The 21,139-nt window shown below is 40.1% G+C and overlaps 1 protein-coding gene across 6 annotated transcripts in view; it reads left to right on the forward strand.

Annotated features, from left to right (window-relative positions):
* The window catches only part of NSD3 (nuclear receptor binding SET domain protein 3), a 108,046-nt gene that overhangs the window by 25,500 nt on the left and 61,407 nt on the right, over nt 1-21,139 (forward strand). For 5 of the 6 annotated variants that reach the window (XM_060001352.1, XM_060001351.1, XM_060001349.2 and 2 more), the window contains exon 2: nt 13,818-14,536. In XM_060001352.1, coding sequence (XP_059857335.1) covers nt 13,862-14,536 — 675 coding nt within the window. In that variant the 5' untranslated portion in view covers nt 13,818-13,861. Of the gene's footprint in view, nt 1-13,741; nt 14,537-21,139 lie in introns of those variants that run through there. The other variant, XM_060001350.1, reaches the window with a different exon arrangement.

Consider the following 21,139-nt stretch of genomic DNA (forward strand, 5'->3'; position numbering starts at 1 on the left):
CTCCAATAAAGATGTTAAAAAAAAAAAAAAGTAGGACAAAAATACTGTACCTGAGTAGGGAGCAAGAAGAGAAAACCTCACCAGTATTTATTTCTGTTTTGTTTTTATTTAAGCATCGTACTCATATTTTATTTCTTCATTTATTGAAGAGAGTGGCCAATCTTATGCCTTTGCTTAGTTGTTTAATGAATAAATGTCATGTAACAAATCCTGTTCTAGAAAGGTATCTTCTATTGATACATCTTGAGTTTATTAGATATAGATGGAGTAAAACTACTTTGATTTGGGTGCATGTTGTCAGTAATTGTATAAAAATGACATGATTCTCTTTGTATCTTGGTGGATAAATGAGTAAAATCACATGACGATATAAAGGGAATATATTCTCTCTCGAATTGTTTATTTTTTAAAGCAAGCATATTTTCCACTTTAACCCAGAAATTAGTCAGCAGCTTAGAGTTCTTTTTAAAAGGCTACCTCGGGGGCTTCCCTGGTGGCGCAGTGGTTGAGAGTCCGCCTGCCGATGCAGGAGACACGGGTTCGTGCCCCGGTCCGGGAGGATCCCACATGCCGCGGAGCGGCTGGGCCCGTGAGCCATGGCCGCTGAGCCTGCACACATCCGGAGCCTGTGCTCCGCAACGGGAGAGGTCACAACAGTGAGAGGCCCGCGTACCGCAAAAAAAAAAAAAAAAAAAAAGGCTACCTCGGAAAGTACCTTTAAGTCAAGATATCCATATAAGGTTTACTAATATAGAACATTTATTTAACATACTACAATACTGCAAGCCTTTTGTATCATTTGGAGAATTGATGTTTTATTAGTGTAATTGCTGAAATATAGTTCAGAAAATAAAATGTTTTTCCCTAAATCATAGCATTAAACTTTTTTTGGCGGGGGGCCGGGGTGGGGGGCCCACCTTGCGGATTGCGGGATCTTAGTTCCTGACCAGGGATCAAACCCAGACCCCTGGCAGTGGAAGCGAGGAGTCCTAACCACTGGATGGCCAGGGAATTCCCTGCACTTTTTTTTTTTTTTTGCATTAAACTTTCAAAGAGTTAGCCTCAACCAGAGTGGCAGTAAACCTCTTTAAATGATTCAAAAGGGCTTCCCTGGTGGCGCAGTGGTTAAGAATCCGCCTGCCAATGCAGGGGACACGGGTTTGAGCCCTGGTCTGGGAAGATCTCACATGCCGCGAAGCAACTAAGCCCGTGAGCCACAACTACTGAGCCTGCGCTCTAGAGCCCACGAGCCACAACTACTGAAGCCCGAGTGCCAAGAACCCGTGCTACGCAACAAGAAAAGCCACTGCAGTGAGAAGCTCGCGCACCGCAACAAAGAGTACTCCCCACCGCCCCCCCACCCCGCTCGCCACAACTAGAGAAAGCCCGCACACAGCAATGAGGACCCATCACAGCCAAAAATAAATAAATACATTTATTTAAAAAAAAGAATTTTCAAGCAGGATATGTTTTGTTTGAAAGATTGATGTTGAGTTGTGTAGTCATTGTACCAAATTCAGTTATTGCTTTTTGTCTATAACAGAGCCAGATTAGATGCTATCAATTCTAGCTACTTTTAGTAAACAAAAGGTGAATATTGTTGTTCATTTCCTTTTTGATGTTGTAGAGGCATGGTCAAGTTCTTAGAACCAAGTGGTTGATTTTCTTTTTCCCATAACACTATCCCCTTTTTTGTGTGTGTGTGGTGAAGTTAAAATGTAGAAAGGCTTCTGAAAGAAGAATATTAATTTTTAGAGTAATATGCATCTTGTTGATACTTAGTAGCAGTTTGTGTTTGCTGATTTTTAAAGGTGTGTGTTTGGGCTCTTGAAAAATATTTATCTCTTATTTCCAAAAAGGGTGAATGATTTACCGATTTAAAATAGATAATTATAACAAAATAATATACCTGTTTTTTAACAATACACCTTTGTTATTACATTACTAGCAATTAAACAATTTTTAAATTATGAAAGACAAAACGGGTAATACAGAATTTATGACTTATAGTCGAAGGATCACTCTGATCATATAATTAGATTTTAAAATATGAATAGAACACACAACCAAGAAGAATGGAGTCTCTTTTAAAACCCTGGCATTAGGGGATTTTAGCATTCTTCCTATATAGATTATGCATGTTTTTTCAAGTTTTTACTTTATAGAGGCTCTGGTTTCACCCTTGCAAACCTAAGTACTGAAAATAATGGACCATATTTTAAAAAAAAGATTAACTCTCCTTACTATTTTCTTCTTGGTGTAGATTTGGGGAAAAAATAGTAAAATGAAAATCTCCCTTGATGCAGTCATCCAAAAATCCTCATATTGTGTCATTAAGTGCGAGTTGTAGTTGAAATTTTCTGGAGGGATATGTGTGTATGTATTGAATTGATTTCAAATGCAGGATCTTCTTTTCAAACATTAGTGATCATTCAGTTATAAATCAGTATATGACTATATTTGATAGCTTTCTCTTGTTACACCTCAAAGAGTATATACTTAAGCTTAATTTCAATTCTTTGCTTTAAAACAAAATGACTCTAATTTTTGAACATCATGCATCATTTTTATAGTGTTTTGCCGCAGAAATTGCCAAACAGTAAAAATGCCAGGTTTTCAAGAACCAGCATAGCTGGTTCACTACTGTAGACTGTCTGCGTGCACTCCATTCCTGTTACTATAGAAACACACACAGACTGTGGATTTATCATAAACCTTGAGAAATATTTCTTGCACAGTTCACATAAAGAAACATCTGGATCCCTTTTTTATCCTGGGGTAAAGGAAGACCACCCTCTTCCTCTGTGCTGTGGGAATCACGTTATATTCCACTATATTTCTTTAGCTGTAAAACTTCTAATGTTGATATATCAAATTCGCTTTGTATTTTAGTAGGATTGATTATAATTACTGGAATACATTTGGAAAATGAGGATTCATGTTCATGCCAGTTCAATTAACTATGACTGTGAAAATTGTATTTTGAGAGCTTCCACATTCTGAATTTCAGATCTACAGTATTAATAACACTAGGGTTTTAAATAGATATGCTTATAAAGGAGTTTTTGATATCTTTTGGTCTTTTGTTGGGTTAATAGACTCTCCCTGGAAATTCATTTGACTTCATGCCAGTCTCTTGGGGCTTTAAGCCTTGCAGGGAAGTGTAGCCCAGGACTAAGGAGAATCTCAGTAGTGGCTAGGTAGCTGGTTATCAGTCAAATTTTGCCAAGGATATTCCTGAGGAGACCATAGTTGCGTTTATATTATCTTGCATTCTTCACAGCAAGATCCTCAACAAGTCTTTAAAGCATTTCATTTATATGTAATAACTCCCATAAGTTTAAACAGTTCAGTTTAAAAGGTTCATTAAGCCCCTCCTCTGAGCCTTTGCTTTGGGTTCTAGGAGCAGATGGATGAATAAAATTACTCCTGCTCTTAAGAAAATCACATAAACAGATTGTTTCATGATTAATTCTAAGAGGTTTTATCTTAGGAACACAGAGGAAAGTTACTCAGACTAGCCTAGAACTTAAGTGACTACTCCTTGGAAATGACTTTCTGAGCTCAAAAGATGACTAAAAGTCAAGCCAAAAAAAAAAAGTAAAAGGGCGTATTAGGCATAGGAGATAACATTAGTAAAGGCACAGTGGTACGAAATCATGTGTGTACGGTAGTTCTCAGTAACCTGACATTACTAGTGTACAAAAGTGACTTAAGGTTGGAGATATGGATAGAAACCTTGCTTAGAGGGCCTGCGTGCTCTGTTGGCTGAAGTGCTTTGACTTTTTCTAGGAATCATTGAAGGGTTTTAATCAGGAAAGTGATGCGGTTAGATTTACAAATTAAGTAACCTAGGAATGTATTGAAGGGGCAGTTGGGTCTGAAGACAGAAATAGGTAATTTATATGACACCTTTAGAACTACTTCTGATTCCAAAAACCCTGAATAATGATGTCAATATGAGGGATTTTGATCCATAATAAAATATAAAGTTTTTTTCTTATTGAGAAGAAACTGGTGTTAAACATAGGAAAATAAGTACATACAGCACAGCATGTAATTCTATAAAGTGGAATCTAGCAATATGTACAGTCTACCAAAGGGCATTGTTCATTTTAAGAATTTGTGATAGTGACTTAGACTAAACATTTAACACATCGTGAATACTTAAATTGATGTTTATAGCTTCAAGCTGTTCATCTGAAACATAACATGCTTCCTTTTTCTTTTAACTCTGTATCTAAGATTGACTTCAGTAAACTTTTCTGTTATCACTCCCCTCATGAATAAGTTGGTGTATGAATGAATGAATGACCTAAAGCTTTAGTTGATAACTTTCAACTTTTTTCCTTTAAAAACGTCTGTGGGGGCTTCCCTGGTGGCACAGTGGTTGAGAGTCCACCTGCCGATGCAGGGGACATGGGTTCGTGCCCCGGTTCGGGAAGATCCCACATGCCACGGAGTGGCTGGGCCCGTGAGCCATGGCCGCTGAGCCTGCGCGTCCGGAGCCTGTGCTCCGCAACGGGAGGGGCCACGACGGTGAGAGGCCTGCGTACCGCAAAAAAAAAAAAAAAAAAAAAAGTCTGTGAACGGCCTCAACAAAATTAAGAAAAAAGTATTCATTTATTGATTTCTTTCATCTCTTTTTTTTCATTCACTGATTTCTTTCATCTCAAAACAGAACAAAAACCAACGTGGAAACATTGTTCAGAGGAAGAATTTGTCCTAAATTGCCTGTGATGGTTTCATTTACTTGGCAGTACATATTAGAATGGGCGGAACACTAGTTCGCTAAGTCTCCCACCAAATTGTTAGCTCTGGGCAGCGGGATCGGGAAGTGTGTGATGTAAAGTGAATGTTTGGGTTGCTGTTTTCTCAGCATACTTAGGGATGGTGAGAAATGAGTTTACTGGCCAAGAGCCAGTGCTGTGAGACAGAAGGCCTGTGTGTGAATCCTCCATTTACAGGATGTCTGACGGTGGGCAAGTCACTTAATCATGCTGGCCTTCATTTTTCACTTGTGAAATGGGGGAAGCAATAGTATTTCCTCGAAGAGGTGTTATAAGGAGTGAAATAATATAACAAATGTGAAGCATTTAGAGTAGCATTGACACAGAGTAAGTCCTCAAATGTTAGTCATTATTATTATTACTTTAGTAATACAAAAAATTTAAAACATACATCTTTATCAGGGATTTATTAATGACAAAGGTATGAGAGTTTTTGGTGGCCTCTGTGGAGGAGTTTTAAAATGTGTGGTTGAGGGACTTCCCTGGATGTCCAGTGGTTAGGACTCCGAGCTTCCACTGTAGGGGGGCCCGGGTTCGATCCCTAGTCAGAGAACTAAGATCCTGCAAGCCATGTGTCACGGCCAAAAAAAAAAAAAAGTGTGGGTGAAAAACACCTAACTTCCTATCCTGCCTGTCTTTTGTGGCCTAAATGCCTCCTTCCCCAGTGAGCACTGTCCTCAAATGTCTTCTAATTCTGATGGCACACAATGTAATTCTTAGTCACCTTCTGTTTAATGTGTTTACATATGAGTCTTGCTCATAGAATCCTATATTGTCTAATATACTAAAGAGATTGTGAATGCCTTCAGGTCAGAGATCAGGTTTTTCACAAGTTCTGTGTGCCCAGCATTGTACTGAATGATAACAGTAATAATAGCCAATAGATACTGGGCTCTAACTATACTCGGGGCACTGTCCGAAGTACTGCTCATGGATTAACTCTTATTTCTTACAGAAACACTGTAGACAGTTAAAGTATCCACAGTTTCTGGGTAAGAAAACTGAGATTTAGGGAGATTAAGTTGCCGAAAGTCACATAGCTAATGAGCCTTGGCTCTGGGTTTTGAACCTAGCAGTTTGATTCTGTCAACCATAGTACTCATTAGAGCGCCTCCTAATTCTGTAATGTCAGTTGGTGTGTCTGCTGTTTGAAAGCTGACCGCCAGACTGCAGTATGTATAAAAATCACTATGTGGGCTTCCCTGGTGGCGCAGTGGTTGAGAGTCCGCCTGCCGATGCAGGGGACACGGGTTCGTGCCTGGTCCGGGAAGATCCCACATGCTGCGGAGCGGCTGGGCCCGTGAGCCATGGCCGCTGAGCCTGCACGTCCGGGGCCTGTGCTCCGCAACAGGAGAGGCCACAACAGTGTACCCACGTACCGCAAAAAAAAAAAAAAAAAAAAAATCACTATGTAAAGGAATTTAGTTATAGTCCTAAAATATCTTCTTTTTTCATTATCAAAACTACTTTCTTGATTGCATTATTGTACTCTTTGGAGGTATAATATGAAAAAGTGTGTCTCTGTTCATGCTTAGACTTTCTAGAAAATATGATACAGTGGACCATTTAGCTGAGTTGGTCGGAATATGGTGTCAGGATTTAATGCATGCTTTTCCACCTTAAGAAGCAGTTGCTTTTTCTTTTCAATATTTCTTCTAACCCTTTAGCTAAATTATTTTTATTTTATCCCAACATTTTACTTTAAAAAATTTCAAGCCTTTAGGAAAGTTAAAAGAATATTATAGTCAACACCTGGATTAGTGAATTGTTCACATTTTGCCTCCTTTGTTTTACTCTAGGTATATGTACTTTTAAAATCTTAAACCATTTGTAAGTTGTGGATCACATGACACTTTAAATGTTTCAGCATAGCTCACCTAAGAATAAGGACATTTTCTTACATAAACAGAACACTGTTATACCTTTGAAAATTAGTAGCTCCATTGTTTAGTAGCTAGTTCACATTTAAAATTCTCATTTTCTCCAAAACATTATTTTTATGTTCGTGTGTATGTTTAAATCCAGGATTTCATCAAAGTTCACCCATTATTGCATTGGTTGTTAAATCTTGTCTTTTAAAATATAGCATAGTCTTTCCACCTTTTGTTTGTAACATTAACTTTTGAAGAGCTGAGGCCAGTTTTCTGAGAGAAGGTCCCACGTTTTGGATTTGTCTGATTGTTTCCTCATTTTGAGATTCAGTGTAAGTGCTGGGAAGAGAACTTCGGAGATGATGATGTGTTCATGAATCACACCACAAGGCACAGGAGGCCTGTCCGCTTGGCTTCTGGTAACGCCATATCTCCTCACTTGTCTGAAATGCTGCCCGCCACAGCTCTCTCCTGTACATATTTCAGTTTGCAATTAGTAAGTAACCTGTGGAGTGATGAATATTTAAACTGTCGTTTCACTTGTCTTATTTTTACGCAAAAACCCTTAGTGGATCTCTCCCCATTTCCTAGAATGTAAGAGTATAAGGGTATTCTTTGTTAAATATGTATTTTGCAAATATTTTCTCTCTGCCTATCATTCACCGTTTTTTTTTGGCATTTAAAATTTTTTATTTGTAAATTTTCTATTGAGGTATACTTGACTGACAATGTTGTGTTAGTTTCACACCTTTTTGTTTTCTTAACTGTGACTTTTGAAGAGCAGGAGTTTTTAATTTTGAAGTCCATTTTATCAGTCTTTTTCTTTCATAGTTCATGGTATTTGTGTCCTGTTTAAGAACTCTTCTGCCTAACACAGTGGTATATTTTCTCCCACGTTTTATTCTGGAAGTTTTATGGTTTGACTTTAGTACCAGGTTTATGAACTAATTTTAGTTATTTTTTGTGTATAATGTAAAGAAACGGTGAGGTTCGCTTTTTCCATACAGATATCCAGTCATTTTTTCCCGGCTCTGTTGAAAATACCATCGTTTCCCCTTGAATTACCTTGGCACCTTTGCAGAAGATCAGTTGACCACGTAACTATGGGTGTCAATGTTTTATTTGTTTGCTTGTTTGTTTTTTACAATGAGCATAATACATTTTTACCAAACAAGGGATTAGTGGGTGAGTAAAGTTACGTTATAGGCTAATATCCCCAGAAATCCTGCAGGTCAGTGGAGGTGTACTAGTTTTAAGCCCTTTGAGGTCAGGGACTCTCATTCATCTGTTAATTGAACAGTACTGAGTGTCCAGCATTGAATAAGACATCCATGGTCCCTGCACTTACAGAGCATGCAGTGGAATGAGGGAGACAGACCATAAGAAGGCAAATGCATACCTGAATAATAACATATTGTGGTGAGTCCTATAAAGGACGAAAAATAAGCTTACAGAGGAAAATGAGCAGAGGACCTCGGAAGTCCTATCTGAGAGGTTTTTAAGCTGGAGTAGCACATATGAGAATCCCGATTGCAGAAATGAAGTTGGCACATTTGAGAAATTGAAAAGAAGCCCCTGGAGTGTAATGCTTCCAGTGGAGAGTGTTCGTAGATAACTTTGGAAATGTAAACTGAGGCCTGACCATGCAGGGGCTTGCTGGGATGATACGTAGTCTGGATTTTATTTGAGTGCACTGGGAAGGCATTGAAGGTTTTGTTGCTTGTTTTTGCTTATTTTAGCAAATCATGTAATTACTGTCTAGATCAATAAATTAAACATAACTAGCAGCTTAAAAACCTCCCTTATGGCCCCCCTCCAGTGTTTACAGCATGCCGTCCAAAAAAAGCAACTACTGTTCTGACAGCTATCTCCATGGATTTAGTTTTAACTTCATCCTGTTTTTGAACCTTGTGTAAATGAAATCACACTGTGTACTATATAAGTGGAATCGTGATGTCTGGGTTCTTTCATTCAAAATGACTTTTGTGAGAGTCATCCATGTTGTCGCTCATTTTCCCTGCTGTAATCTGAGGAGTCATCACGTGATCGGGTTAGCGGGTTAGCTTTTAAAAGGCGGCGGGCTGTCCTCTGGGGAAGTAGGCTCTGAGAGGCAGGAGAAGCAGCCTGGAGACTGCGGAGGCAGCTGTGCAGGAGCCAAGGGGAGGTGCAGGGGCCAGCGTGAGGGGCTGGAGACGTGGCATGAGGCAGACAAGTGTGAGACGTGCACTTGGGAGGTAAGACTCTGGGAGTTCACTGACAGATTGGGCAACAGTAGGAGTGAGGGGAAGGGGTGTGTCATGATCCCCAGGTTTCTGGCTTTGACAACTGATAGATGGAAGTTTCATCTCCTTCTCATAGGAGGGACTGGGGGAAGGACACACTTAAGTAAAATAAAAACTAAGAGTTCATTATTAGGTATTTTAAGATGCTTGTGAGGTATGAGAGCTGTCAAACAGGCATTTGTATTATGGGTAAGGAGCATATTGGATTAAAATGGGAAGTTTGGATAGTTTGCATATTATGAGGCAGCTGCCATGTAAAGAGTTCTGTATTGGAGTTAGAAGATCGGAGTTTCACCATTTTACTCAACTTCTGTTGGCTGCGTGACTAAGGGCAAATCACTTGATCTTTTTGAGCTCCATTCCTTCTCATCTGTAAAATGGGAATGCTACTTTGCATCATAGGATTAAACAATGTGTAATATATATTAGGCCTCAGTTTATAGATTTTTGGCCCAGTGGATGCTCAGAAAAGTTCATTCATGCACGTGCAATTTGGATTGGTAGGAGAAAGTGGGATTATGGAAAATTTTGAAAGGCATGGAAGGGACTTGGTGTGGTGTGGAGTTCAGAGTGTCTTAATATGGGAGTAGACCCAGTGCAGTTTGGTTTAGATGAAACTAAAGAAGAAGTAGTTAGAGGTGAGAAATATCTAGAAAATCAGTCGTTGTAGGTCCAGGATAAGGTGCTGACAAGGGCCTGGCCTGACATGGATGTAGAGATCAAAGAACAAATCAGAGTTCAAAGGAAGAGACTAGATTTGTCCAATGATTAGTTTTACGGCCTCACAGAGAGGGAAGAATCAGTCACCTGTGAACCTGAGGCTGCTAGCCTGGGAAGCTAGAAAAATAGTGGAAGCAACGGCCGATCTGGGGTAGTCTGAAAGGAAAGCTGAGTTAAGGAAGGACAGTCTGTTCAGCTTTGAACGTATGACTCTTAAGGTTATAGTATGTTGTCTGTGGGTGGTTGGATATTCTCTGGCAGTGAGATCTTGTGGAAGAGAGCACAGGATTAGAAGCTAAGAGGTTGCTTTTTCAGGCTTAATCACTAATTAGCTTTGTAGTCTTGGGAAATTCAGCAAATATTGAATGTAGTTATCTGAAAAATGAAGCTAACACCTCCCCTGTCAGCTTTACAGGCTTGTTTTGTGGCTTAAATAAGAATGTATATGAGGGAACTTCCCTGGTTGTGCAGTGATTAAGACTCGGAGCTCCCAAAGCAGGGGGCCTGGGTTTGATCCCTGGTCAGGGAACTAGATCCCACATGCATGCCGCAACTAACAGTTCACATGCTACAACTAAGGAGCAGGCGAGCCTCAACTAAGACCCGGTACAACCAAATTAATTAATTAATTTTTAAAAATGTATATGAAAACACTGTAATTGTAAACTCTTATACTATAATTGTAATAGGGTAATGTTATTTCTGTTCTTAGTTCAAACTAAAATAGAATATTTGGTTATAGAGCTAGAGAAGAGAAGAGAAGGGGGAAAATACCAAACTTCTTAGAAGTTTGTGTTTGGAACTAAATCGAAAGCATCAGAAATCTTAGTCTCTGAATACATGTGCCTGAAAACCTCTGTGGACTATAATTTGGGGAGACTATCTGGAAGCTGATCTTGTGTACAACAATTATGAGAACCAAAAACACAGGTTGCATCTTGTCAATTGTTGGTATTTAACTTGCCTTCAAGTTGGAAGTTTGGAGAACTTTTGAATTCTACCTGTGTACTTGCCCCATGTGTGTTTACGGAATTTTATTTTATTTTTTTTTCTATTTTTATTTTCTTTTTCACATCTGACTTTTACTACAGGAAAATGATTTAATTAAGTATTCCTTTAGTTTTTAAAATTAATTAATTTATTTACATTTTGGCTGCGTTGGGTCTTTATTGCTTCACGTGGGCTCTCTCTATTGCGGCAAGCGGGGACTTCTCTTCGTTGCAGTGCACGGGCTTCTCATTGCGGTGGCTTCTTTTGCTGCAGAGCATGGGCTCTAGGTGCATAGGCTTCAGTAGTTGTGGCACACGGGCTTAGTAGTTGTGGCTCGCGGGCTCTAGAGCGCAAGCTCAGTAGTTATGGCGCATGGGCTTAGTGGCTCTGCGGCATGTGGGATCTTCCCGGACCAGGGCTCGAACCCGTGTCCCTGCATTGGCAGGCGGATTCTTAACCACCGCGCCACCAGGGAAGTCCCTGTGTATGGAATTTTAGAACATACCCTTCTAGTGTCTGTGAGCTATACACATTTTTGCCAAGGGTCAGAGTAGGGTAATGTTTCAACTCTTAAGCTATATATATAAAGAAATGATTTCTAACCTTTGTCAGCATTATCAGTACAGTATGCTGGTTAGGATCACAGACTCTGAAACCAGACTGCCTGGCTCGAATCCCAGCTGTCAGCTAATGACTAGCCTTGTGCATTTGAGCAAGTCATAACCTCTCTTGCCTCTGTTTCCCCATCCATAATGGGAACTGACATTAATGTCTAGCTGAAGGTTGTTGGGAGCATTAAATGTAGTACTGTATTTAGAGCGCTTAACAGCTCCTGCCACACTCGATAAGCGCTCTTTAAGTGTCAACGGTGGTTATTATAGAATAGTTAGTCGTCATTTTGGCAGTGACCAAGGAATAAAAGCACATGAAGGAAAGAAACAAATCCTCTCAGAACCTACAGCTGAAGAAAATGGAAGTGGCATAGTGGCAAAAGTCTTGGGCTTTAGAGTCAGAGATGCTTACATTCAAATCCTAATTCGGCCCCCTGGTTATAGGGGTTTAAGCAAGACACCTAACCCCTCTGAAACACACTTTCTTTACCTAGGAGACAGGAATCAGATACTCACCTTGCAGAGTTGTTTTGAGGATTAAATGAGATACATATAAAGTGCTTGGCCCAGAGTAGATGCTAAAAAAGCGGGAGTGCTCTCTCACACCCCATGCCCCCCATCCCTCACTCCACTATAGAGCAGTAAGGGCAGTTTGATTTCCTATATGCTCACATATTCATTGTTTGCAATTTTAGAACTTTTAAAATTCTTTCCATTTGCTAACAGCAGAATAAACAACAGCTGTTTAATTGGATACACCTTGGAAAGTGTTGTCAGCTTTTGTTTCCCTTTGCTGTTCTGGGTTACTTGCTTTATCATTATGGTAATTCCTACTGGAACCAAGATGGTGGACATTATTAGTTGGTCATGGAATTGAACTGGACTGTAGCTTCAGAATCCTCTTCCTAGTATTCTGGCAGCTACAGTCAATTCATCAGACTTGATACAGTAGTGAAATCCTCTCAGCCTTAGAGCTTTTTAGAAGAAGTGTTTATAGGATTTTCAAAATAGTACCTGGGCAGTCCATTAATCCTCTGTCTCAAGATGTGAGACTGTCAAACCTTATGACAAAGCAGAGTGGTCTTAGAGCATTTCCTAACAGATGCTTATCCATATTATAACCTTGTTACACAGTGTGGGCATTTTCAGACATCTTCTAGAGAAAGCACAATAATTGTGAGCGTATAATGTGGTGACCCAACCAGGAGTGTGCATCAGTATGAGCTGGAATGTGGCCTTAAAATACTCATGCTCTAGGCCTCACCCCAGATTTACTGAATCAGAGTCATCAGTATATAGATCTTGACATGTGCCTTTTGTAAAAGTAAAGATGATTCTGCTATACATACCACTGATTAAAAACAAGTAGATACTGGCAAGAGTATAGGAAATCAGGCATCCCCTCACACTGCTGGTATGAGTGTAAATTGATATAGTACAGCCTATAAAACAGTTTTGCAGTATCTATTAAAATTCAGATGTCCTGGAAGAATACATATATGCATAAAGATACAGTTTCAAGAAAGTTTCTGTAAACCTGTTTATAATACCAAACAGTTGTGAGCAACTCAATGATTGTCAGTACGCAAATGGTTAAACATGTTAGGGTAGATTACACAGTTGTTTACTGTGCAGCCACTGAAAGAGTGGAGTATGTATGAGAGTGATCTGTACATGCTGATGTAGAAAGATATCTAGGACATACTTTAAGTTGAATAAGCAAGTCACAGAATAAACTATTTTAAACATTTTGTGTATAAATATGTAGAGAAATATTTGGAAGAGTACCCACTAAAGTATTTACAGTGGTTATCCATGACTTAGGAGAATGGGAATGGTGGAGTGGGAGAGGATTTGGCCTTTTAATTTTTGTATTTAAAATATTTACAATAAGATTTTATTATTTTTGTAATAACAGAACCACTGGATAAAATATGAATGATTTAAGGAAAGCACACATGGAACCTAATTTGTATGTGTCAGGACACTGCTTATTTTGCAATTTACAGTTTTAACTGAGACTTATAATCTCTAATTTAGGAAACAGAAAGGAATGTCAAAACTGTTTTGCATGATGGCAAAGAGGATAAAATTTTGTTACTCAAGTTATTGTGAAAGTAATTGAGTTTCAAACAGATAAGATTTTTTTTTTTTTTTTTTTTGCGGTACGCGGGCCTCTCACTGTTGTGGCCTCTCCCGTTGCGGAGCACAGGCTCCGGACACGCAGGCTCAGCGACCATGGCTCACGGGCCCGGCCGCTCCGCAGCATGTGGGATCTTCCCGGACTGGGGCACAAACCCGTGTCCCCTGCATCGGCAGGCGGACTCTCAACCACTGCGCCACCAGGGAAGCCCACAGATAAGCATTTAAGATAAAAAGTATTTGCTCTGTGTCAGAATTATATTGGCTACCTGTTTTAAAAATTTAGTTTGTGCAAATCTGGATATGAAAATTGGATTCAGAATATTTTACTTTAATCCTTTTGCAGTTGATTAGCCTCTAGTCTTTGAGGATGTTAACTAACACCTTTTAATCTCTCTTTTAAAACTTTAGGCCCGATGAGAGAAAGGGAAAGTTAAGGATGCTGGAGCAGAACAATGGATTTCTCTTTCTCTTTCATGCAAGGGATCATGGGAAACACAATTCAGCAACCACCTCAACTCATTGACTCCGCCAACATCCGTCAGGAGGATGCCTTTGATAACAACAGTGACATTGTTGAAGATGGTGGCCAGACACCATACGAAGCTACCTTGCAGCAAGGCTTTCAGTACCCACCTACAACAGAAGATCTTCCTCCACTCACGAATGGCTACCCATCATCAATCAGCATGTACGAAACTCAAACCAAATACCAGTCCTATAACCAGTATCCCAATGGGTCGGCCAATGGCTTTGGTGCAGTTAGAAACTTTAGCCCCACTGACTATTACCATTCAGAAATTCCAAACACAAGACCACATGAAATTCTGGAAAAACCTTCTCCTCCACAGCCACCACCTCCTCCTTCAGTACCACAGACTGTGATTCCAAAGAAGACTGGCTCACCTGAAATTAAACTAAAAATAACCAAAACTATCCAGAATGGCAGGGAATTGTTTGAGTCTTCCCTTTGTGGAGACCTTTTAAATGAAGTACAGGCAAGTGAGCACACAAAGTCAAAGCATGAAAGCAGAAAAGAAAAGAGGAAAAAAAGCAACAAGCACGATTCATCTAGATCTGAAGAGCGCAAGTCACACAAAATCCCCAGATTAGAACCAGAGGAACAAAATGTAAGTTGAAACATCTTTTTGAAAAAATTTGTAATATTTCACATTTACTGGAAGTCCAAGAGACCTTTTTCAGTTTTTATCTCTCCAAATATAAATATTTCTGATAACTTCTTTCATCTGATCCCTAGCATGCAGCTTGGGATGTTATGATAGGTGGTAAGTAAATATTTGCTGAATAAATGAATGGACATCATCTGAGTAAAGAAATATTTTAGAAACATGTGACACTAAAAATCTTGCCTCCTATGTTTCTTTGTTTAATAGCCTCACTTAATTTTGCTCGTGATAAACTGGTTTCTGCGAAATTGATTTATTTTTAGTGAGGAGTATGGACTTAGAGTGTGTCATACAGAGTGAAGTAAGTCAGAAAGAAAAAAACAAATACCGTATGCTAGCACATATATATGGAATCTTAAAAAAAAGAAAGTTATGAAGAACCTAGGGGCAGGACGGGAATAAAGATGCAGACGTAGAGAATGGACTTGAGGACATGGAGAGGGGTAAGGGTAAGCTGGGACGATGTGAGAGAGTGGCATGGACATATATACACTACCAAATGTAAAATAGATAGCTAGTGGGAAGCAGCCGCATAGCACAGAGAGATCAGCTTGGTTCTTTGTGACCACCTAGAGGGGTGGGATAAGGAGGGTGGGAGGGAGATGCAAGAGGGAAGGGATGTGGGGAAAATATGTATGCATATAGCTGATTCACTTTGTTACACGGCAGAAACTAACACAGCACTGTAAAGCAATTATACTCCAATAAAGATGTTAAAAAAAACCCAACCAAACAAACAAAAAAAACTCCTGGTTTCTGAAGATGAAGAGGAAGGGCAGAGAAAGATGGTTAATGATATTGGTTTTCCATTGTTCCAGACCAACTTTTGCTAGTAGAGCTTAGATTTAACCCTCATTACTAGTGTTTGCCACAAAATAACCTGAAGTAAATAAAGGAACTCTTTTTATAAAATCAGAGTTAGTATTCATACATATTCACTAAATCTTCAGGTAGAGGTTTTATAAAAGTCATTCTTTAATGGTAACTTAAGATGCATGCTGCTAATTTCTTTTTAACATCTCTGAGGTTTCAGTATTAATTTTCTTAATAAGAAAGGTATGTAACAAATCAATGCTAGCTTGAATGAAGAGTTTTTAGTTAGTATTCTAATACATGGTATTACTTGAAGATGTCCCCAGACATTGATTTGGGAAGAAATGAATATCTATGAATTTTTGTGACAGTTGTATGCTTTTCTGTCTGCTCTGCCTGAATAAGTTAATTTATCATCTTCTGTTCAAAGTAATGTTTACATCTTACCAACTCACCTTTTCCTTGGTAGCTGGGTTCCACTACTTCACACAACTCAAATATGGTGTTTTTCTGGAGTAAAGGTCACACTGGTTCTAGGCTCTCACAAGTCTCAGTGTGATATTTCAGTATGTTTTTCTCATTTTTCTATAGTTTTCTTATTTATTCATTTAACAGATATCAACTGAGTACCTAATGTGTGTTAGACGCTTTTCTAAGAATTGAAAGTTGGGCAGTGAATGAAAAGTAAAGATGCCTACTTTCAGGGTGCTAATATTCTACTAAGAAGAGGCAGAAAATACACACATATGTATGTAAATGAGTCTAAGTTTAGATAGTGGTAGGTGCTATGAAGAAAATAAAACTGGGTGATGAGATAAAGAGTAATTGCGGACACTAGTAGTTCTTCCATCTTAGTTCTGCAGCTGTAAAATGAAGGCTTTGAAACTAAGTGGTTTCTGGAATGCATTTGAATTTCTTATGTCAGTTATTAAATGCCCCCCACAGAACTTAGCTCACATAGTATCTTACACCGTTTATTAAATGAATGAATCAGTGGAAGGAGAGAAGTTAACTTTTTACTCTGCAGAGACTTCCACTGTAGCAGTTTGTTCATGGACCTGCAGTGAAAAGACATGTGATGCACTATGATCCTTAGCAATCACGAAAATGCATAAAACCTGCATTTGGTTTTAGCTTAGGTCCTAAGAGCCATCTTGCTGGCCCGTCTTGCTTCTGCTCTAGAGAATCTGGCAAATAGGAGAATATCCAATTTTATTTATTAGGCTAGACTTCTTGCCTTTATTGGTAAAAATATTAAAATATATAGCTTAAAATATGTCACAAAATAGAAATAGGGCTGGAAGCAGAGGCAGGAGAAGAGAGTCTGTTCATTTTTTGTATCCACTCTTTGTTTTATTGGAATCTAGGAAAAAAATTCAGTGCAGTGATGTGATATTTCTAGTAGTCACTTTTCAGTGAGATTTTAAAGCCAGTTCTGTCTTTGTTGGATGTCTGCTATGTCTGGCTGTTTATATCACTTAAACCTTCAGTTAACTGTTATATCCAGGAATTAGAATGGTTAGATGTAATTTAAGAGTTTTAGTTCATTTTCCTTTTTAGTAAATCATGTGGGGCATAATTTAATATTTCATTATTTAGGATCTTACAGTGTCTTGGGGTAAAGGAATGTCACTTTGACTGAAAGTATAGATGTGTTAAGTGTCATTGATTGCACTAAATGTTACCAAGACCATTGCCTGAAAGTTGAGCTTTGGGGGAAAATCCAGGGGTTTTTCTTTCAAAGAAATATGGTGAAAAGCTAAGCTCTTGTTAGTTGAATTTGATTAATTAAACTTTTATCACACATGGGAGTCAGTTATAAGCTTAAGAGATGGTGCCGTAAAAGTGATGCTCCATTCTCACAGTAGAACTTTGGGCTGGAGCCCCCAAAGGCCCTGCTCGTTGTTAGTGCCGTGTCTCTGCTAAGCCATGCGGACAAGGGATGTGCCCAAATCAACCTGTTTTTTGTAACTGTGTATGTGTTTAATGGGGTTTTCTTAACTTGAACAACATCCCTTTTGCCTTCTTCAGGACAGTTGTTTTTAAGTGCTTTAATTTTTGATGCTCTTGTGTCTCCTGGTTGTCACTGGGGGTCCACACTCTTGGTGTTCAGCATTGTAGCAGGCGTAGAAGGGAAAGAAGCCCACGTAAGAGTTTGCCCACACCACGGGACAGCTCCCCTCCCCCAGATGCTTGAGGGAAGCGTAGTGAGAACTGTGTGCCTGGGATGACTGTCCTCAAGCTGGGTCTGCAGATATATAGATAGATACAGCTATAGCTATAGATATATGGATATAGATGTAGACTTCTTCATTAAAACTCGCTCATAGGTTCTTTTCTGAGACAAACAAAGCAAACAAAATCTCATCTAAAATAATACGCTTCAAGATTTCACTTCTTTTTTCTTTCCTTTTTTCTTCATATTTGATCTACAAGTATTTCCTCCCAATTCTGAGCTGTTTGGCCTTCTAAAGAGTGGCCGTTCTTTGGAACAACCTAAGTATATCTTCTCAACAATGAAAACGTGTCCAAACATCCAGGCAGCAGGAGACCTGAGATCACTACTGAAATTGTATATTTTGTAAAGCTGCTTTAAGCTGTTTTCTCTCCCACCAAATTAGAAACATGTGGAAATGTTTCTGCATTTCTTCCTCCTTGGCAGGTGTAATGCCTCAGGCATGTGAGTGTAGGCCCTATTCAAACATTGGTCTTCTACTGGCACTTTGGTGGGCTTATCCACTAAGGCCAGTCTCATTAACTCTTAGCTTGCCATTTTCACTTATAAAAAGCCAGATGGCTGGTTTGGTCCCATTAGCACTAAGTTAGAGGTTATATTTGGTTCTCCAGCCTCAGAGTGTTAGGTCTTAGAATTCTTAGAAACTGTTCATATGCATTGTGAACTTACAGTTATTCAGAAAGTAAAAGAAAAATGCACGAACAATTTACTGACTTTACATTTTTCTTTCTACCTTAAATGATGACATAAGTTTTTGGTTCTTTTAGAGAATATGATTTTACTTAATGTTTTGAAAACTATTAAGGATTTTGAATTCTGCCAGATTTGATGAGTATTAGTCATCCTGATAAATCTCTTGGGTTTTAATTTTAAAAAGACCAATTTTTTTTTTTTTTTTGTCTACACCACACGACTTGTGGGATCTTAGTTCCCTGACCAGGGACTGAACCTGGGCCCTCAGCAGTGAAAGCACCGAGTCCTAACCACTGGACCACCAGGGAATTCCCCCTAATTTTTTTTGTTTTTTACTTTATTTTTGGTTGCTTTGGGTCTTCCTTGCTGCACTTGGGCTTTCTCTAGGTGCGGCGAACGGGGGGCTACTCTTTGTTCAGGTGCGCGGGCTTCTCATTGCAGTGGCTTCTCTTGTTGTGGTGCGTGGGCTTCAGTAGTTGTAGCATGCAGGCTCAGTAATTGTGGCTTCCGCGCTCTTGAGCATAGGCTCAGTAGTTGTGGTGCACGGGCTTAGTTGCTCCACGGCATGTGGGATCTTCCCGGACCAGGGCTCGAACCCATGTTCCCTGCATTGGCAGGCGGATTCTTAACCACTGTGCCACCAGGGAAGCCCTCATTTAAAATTAAGATAACTCGGGCTTCCCTGGTGGTGCAGTGGTTGAGAATCCGCCTGCCAATGTAAGGGGCACGGGTTCGAGCCCTGGTCCGGGAAGATCCCACATGCCGTGGAGCAACTAAGCCTGTGCATCCCAACTACTGAGCCTGCGCTCTAGAGCCCGCGAGCCACAACTACTGAAGCCCGCGTGCCTAGAGCCCGTGCTCGGCAACAAGAGAAGCCACCGCAGTGAGAAGCCCGCACACCGCAACGAAGAGTAGCCCCGGCTCGCCACAACTAGAGAAAGCCCGCGTGCAGCAATGAAGACCCAATGCAGCCAAAAATAAATAAATAAAATAAATAAATTTATTTAAAAAAAAATTAAGATGACTTGAACACTATGGGGAGCTCACTCACTGTCACCTTTTCTCTGATGCTTTCTCTTTCTGAAGCAGCACTACTAGTACCAAAAAAGGTGTCTTCAGTCCCTATTTGATTTTAATCTCTCTCTCTTTTTTTTTTTTTTTTTTTGCGGTACGTGGGCCTCTCACTGCTGCGGCCTTTCCCGTTGCGGAGCACCGGCTCCGGACACGCAGGCTCAGCGGCCATGGCTCACGGGCCCAGTGCTCCGTGGCATGTGGGATCTTCCAGGACCGGGGCACGAACCCGTGTCCCCTGCCTCGGCAGGCGGACTCGCAACCACTGTGCCACCAGGGAAGCCCTGATTTTAATCTCTTTTAAGCTTATCCTTTGAACAACTGAAGGAAAATGGATTTTATACCCAGCAGTATTTTATCTGTTGGCAATTTCTGACTCCTTATTTTTCTTGACTCCTAAGCATTTGGCTTCCCTTGACCATTTCATCTTAAAAACTCCCCTTCCTAATTGGTATTTGTGATACTATGTTCTCTCTCTTTACCTTTCTTTTGAGCTCAAGTCATAGGTCTCTAAATGCCTAGTAAGTATGACTTTTGTTCACGCATTAGCACATTTTACCATGTATATTCCCTTTCTGTCACTGCAGCATCCTTCTTTGACTTTTTTTTCTTCTTTTATTTTTATAGTCTTGAAAGCTTAGAATAAATCTTCTTGGGCCTCTTTTTCTCCCTTGCCATTTCTTGCCTTTTAAAATGACTGTGTAAAAAAATCTCAGTTCTTTGAAAGTGATTTTAACAGTGTTTCAAGCCAGCCTGGAGGAAATGTGAATATGGAACAAACAAAAAAATCAAAAAGAGGTAAGACATTTGAATAATAAAAAGGTTTTGGAGGAAATCCTGTCTTTAATCCAGAAAGGGAAAAATGTTACTGAGCTTCAGACGAGTTCTTAACAACAGTAGGGTTCTGTCGTTTGGCAAAGATGAGTCACTCCGTATCTATCTGCCCTCAGAGTTACAGAGATCCCTAACACCCCAGCATCAGAAGACTGAATGTGCCCAGGAGGAGGACTTGCTTTCTTGGCTCCACATGTGCTTCCCCAGGTGGTCCTGTCCTCCTGCTGTAGCTTGAGAATGAGAAGCTGAGGTGAAGGTTTAAGCTATGTTTGTGGACTGAAATGAAGCTGCCGGACGGGCCTACGCAAATGTGGACCGTATTTTTATTTTTTTTTGCGGTACGCAGGCCTCTCACTGCTGTGGCCTCTCCCGTTGCGGAGCACAGGCTCCGGATGCGCAGGCTCAGCGGCCACGGCTCACGGGCCCAGCCGCTCCGCGGCACGTGGGATCTTCCCGGACCGGGGCACGAACCCGCGTCCCCTGCATTGGCAGGCGGACTCTCAACCACTGCGCCACCAGGGAAGCCCTGGACCATATTTTTAAACTGCCTCATTACACCAGAGATAAGGACAAAAATTCCCATTTGAACATAGATTTTTCTTTCCTTGCTCAGTGAGCGTGTCCTGTTGGATTAGCTAGTCATGGTGCCACCACAGACGCATCTGACAGAGCTAATTTAGTGCCCACCAACAGCTGCCACTACTTCTTTCACTTGGGCTATTTCCAATATTTTCAGTAGCCTCCTAATTAGACATTCTGCTTCCCCTCTTGCTCCCTTCCAAAATATTCTCCATGTAACAGCTAACGTGATCCTTTTAAAACAGAAATTGGCCGTGTATTACTTCTCTACCTAATCCTCTTCAGAGGCTTTCGGTGCACTTAGGATAAAACACTTAAAT

This window comes from Delphinus delphis, chromosome 21 (assembly GCF_949987515.2).
Source record: "Delphinus delphis chromosome 21, mDelDel1.2, whole genome shotgun sequence".
In the NCBI taxonomy this organism is placed as follows: Eukaryota; Metazoa; Chordata; class Mammalia; order Artiodactyla; family Delphinidae; genus Delphinus; species Delphinus delphis.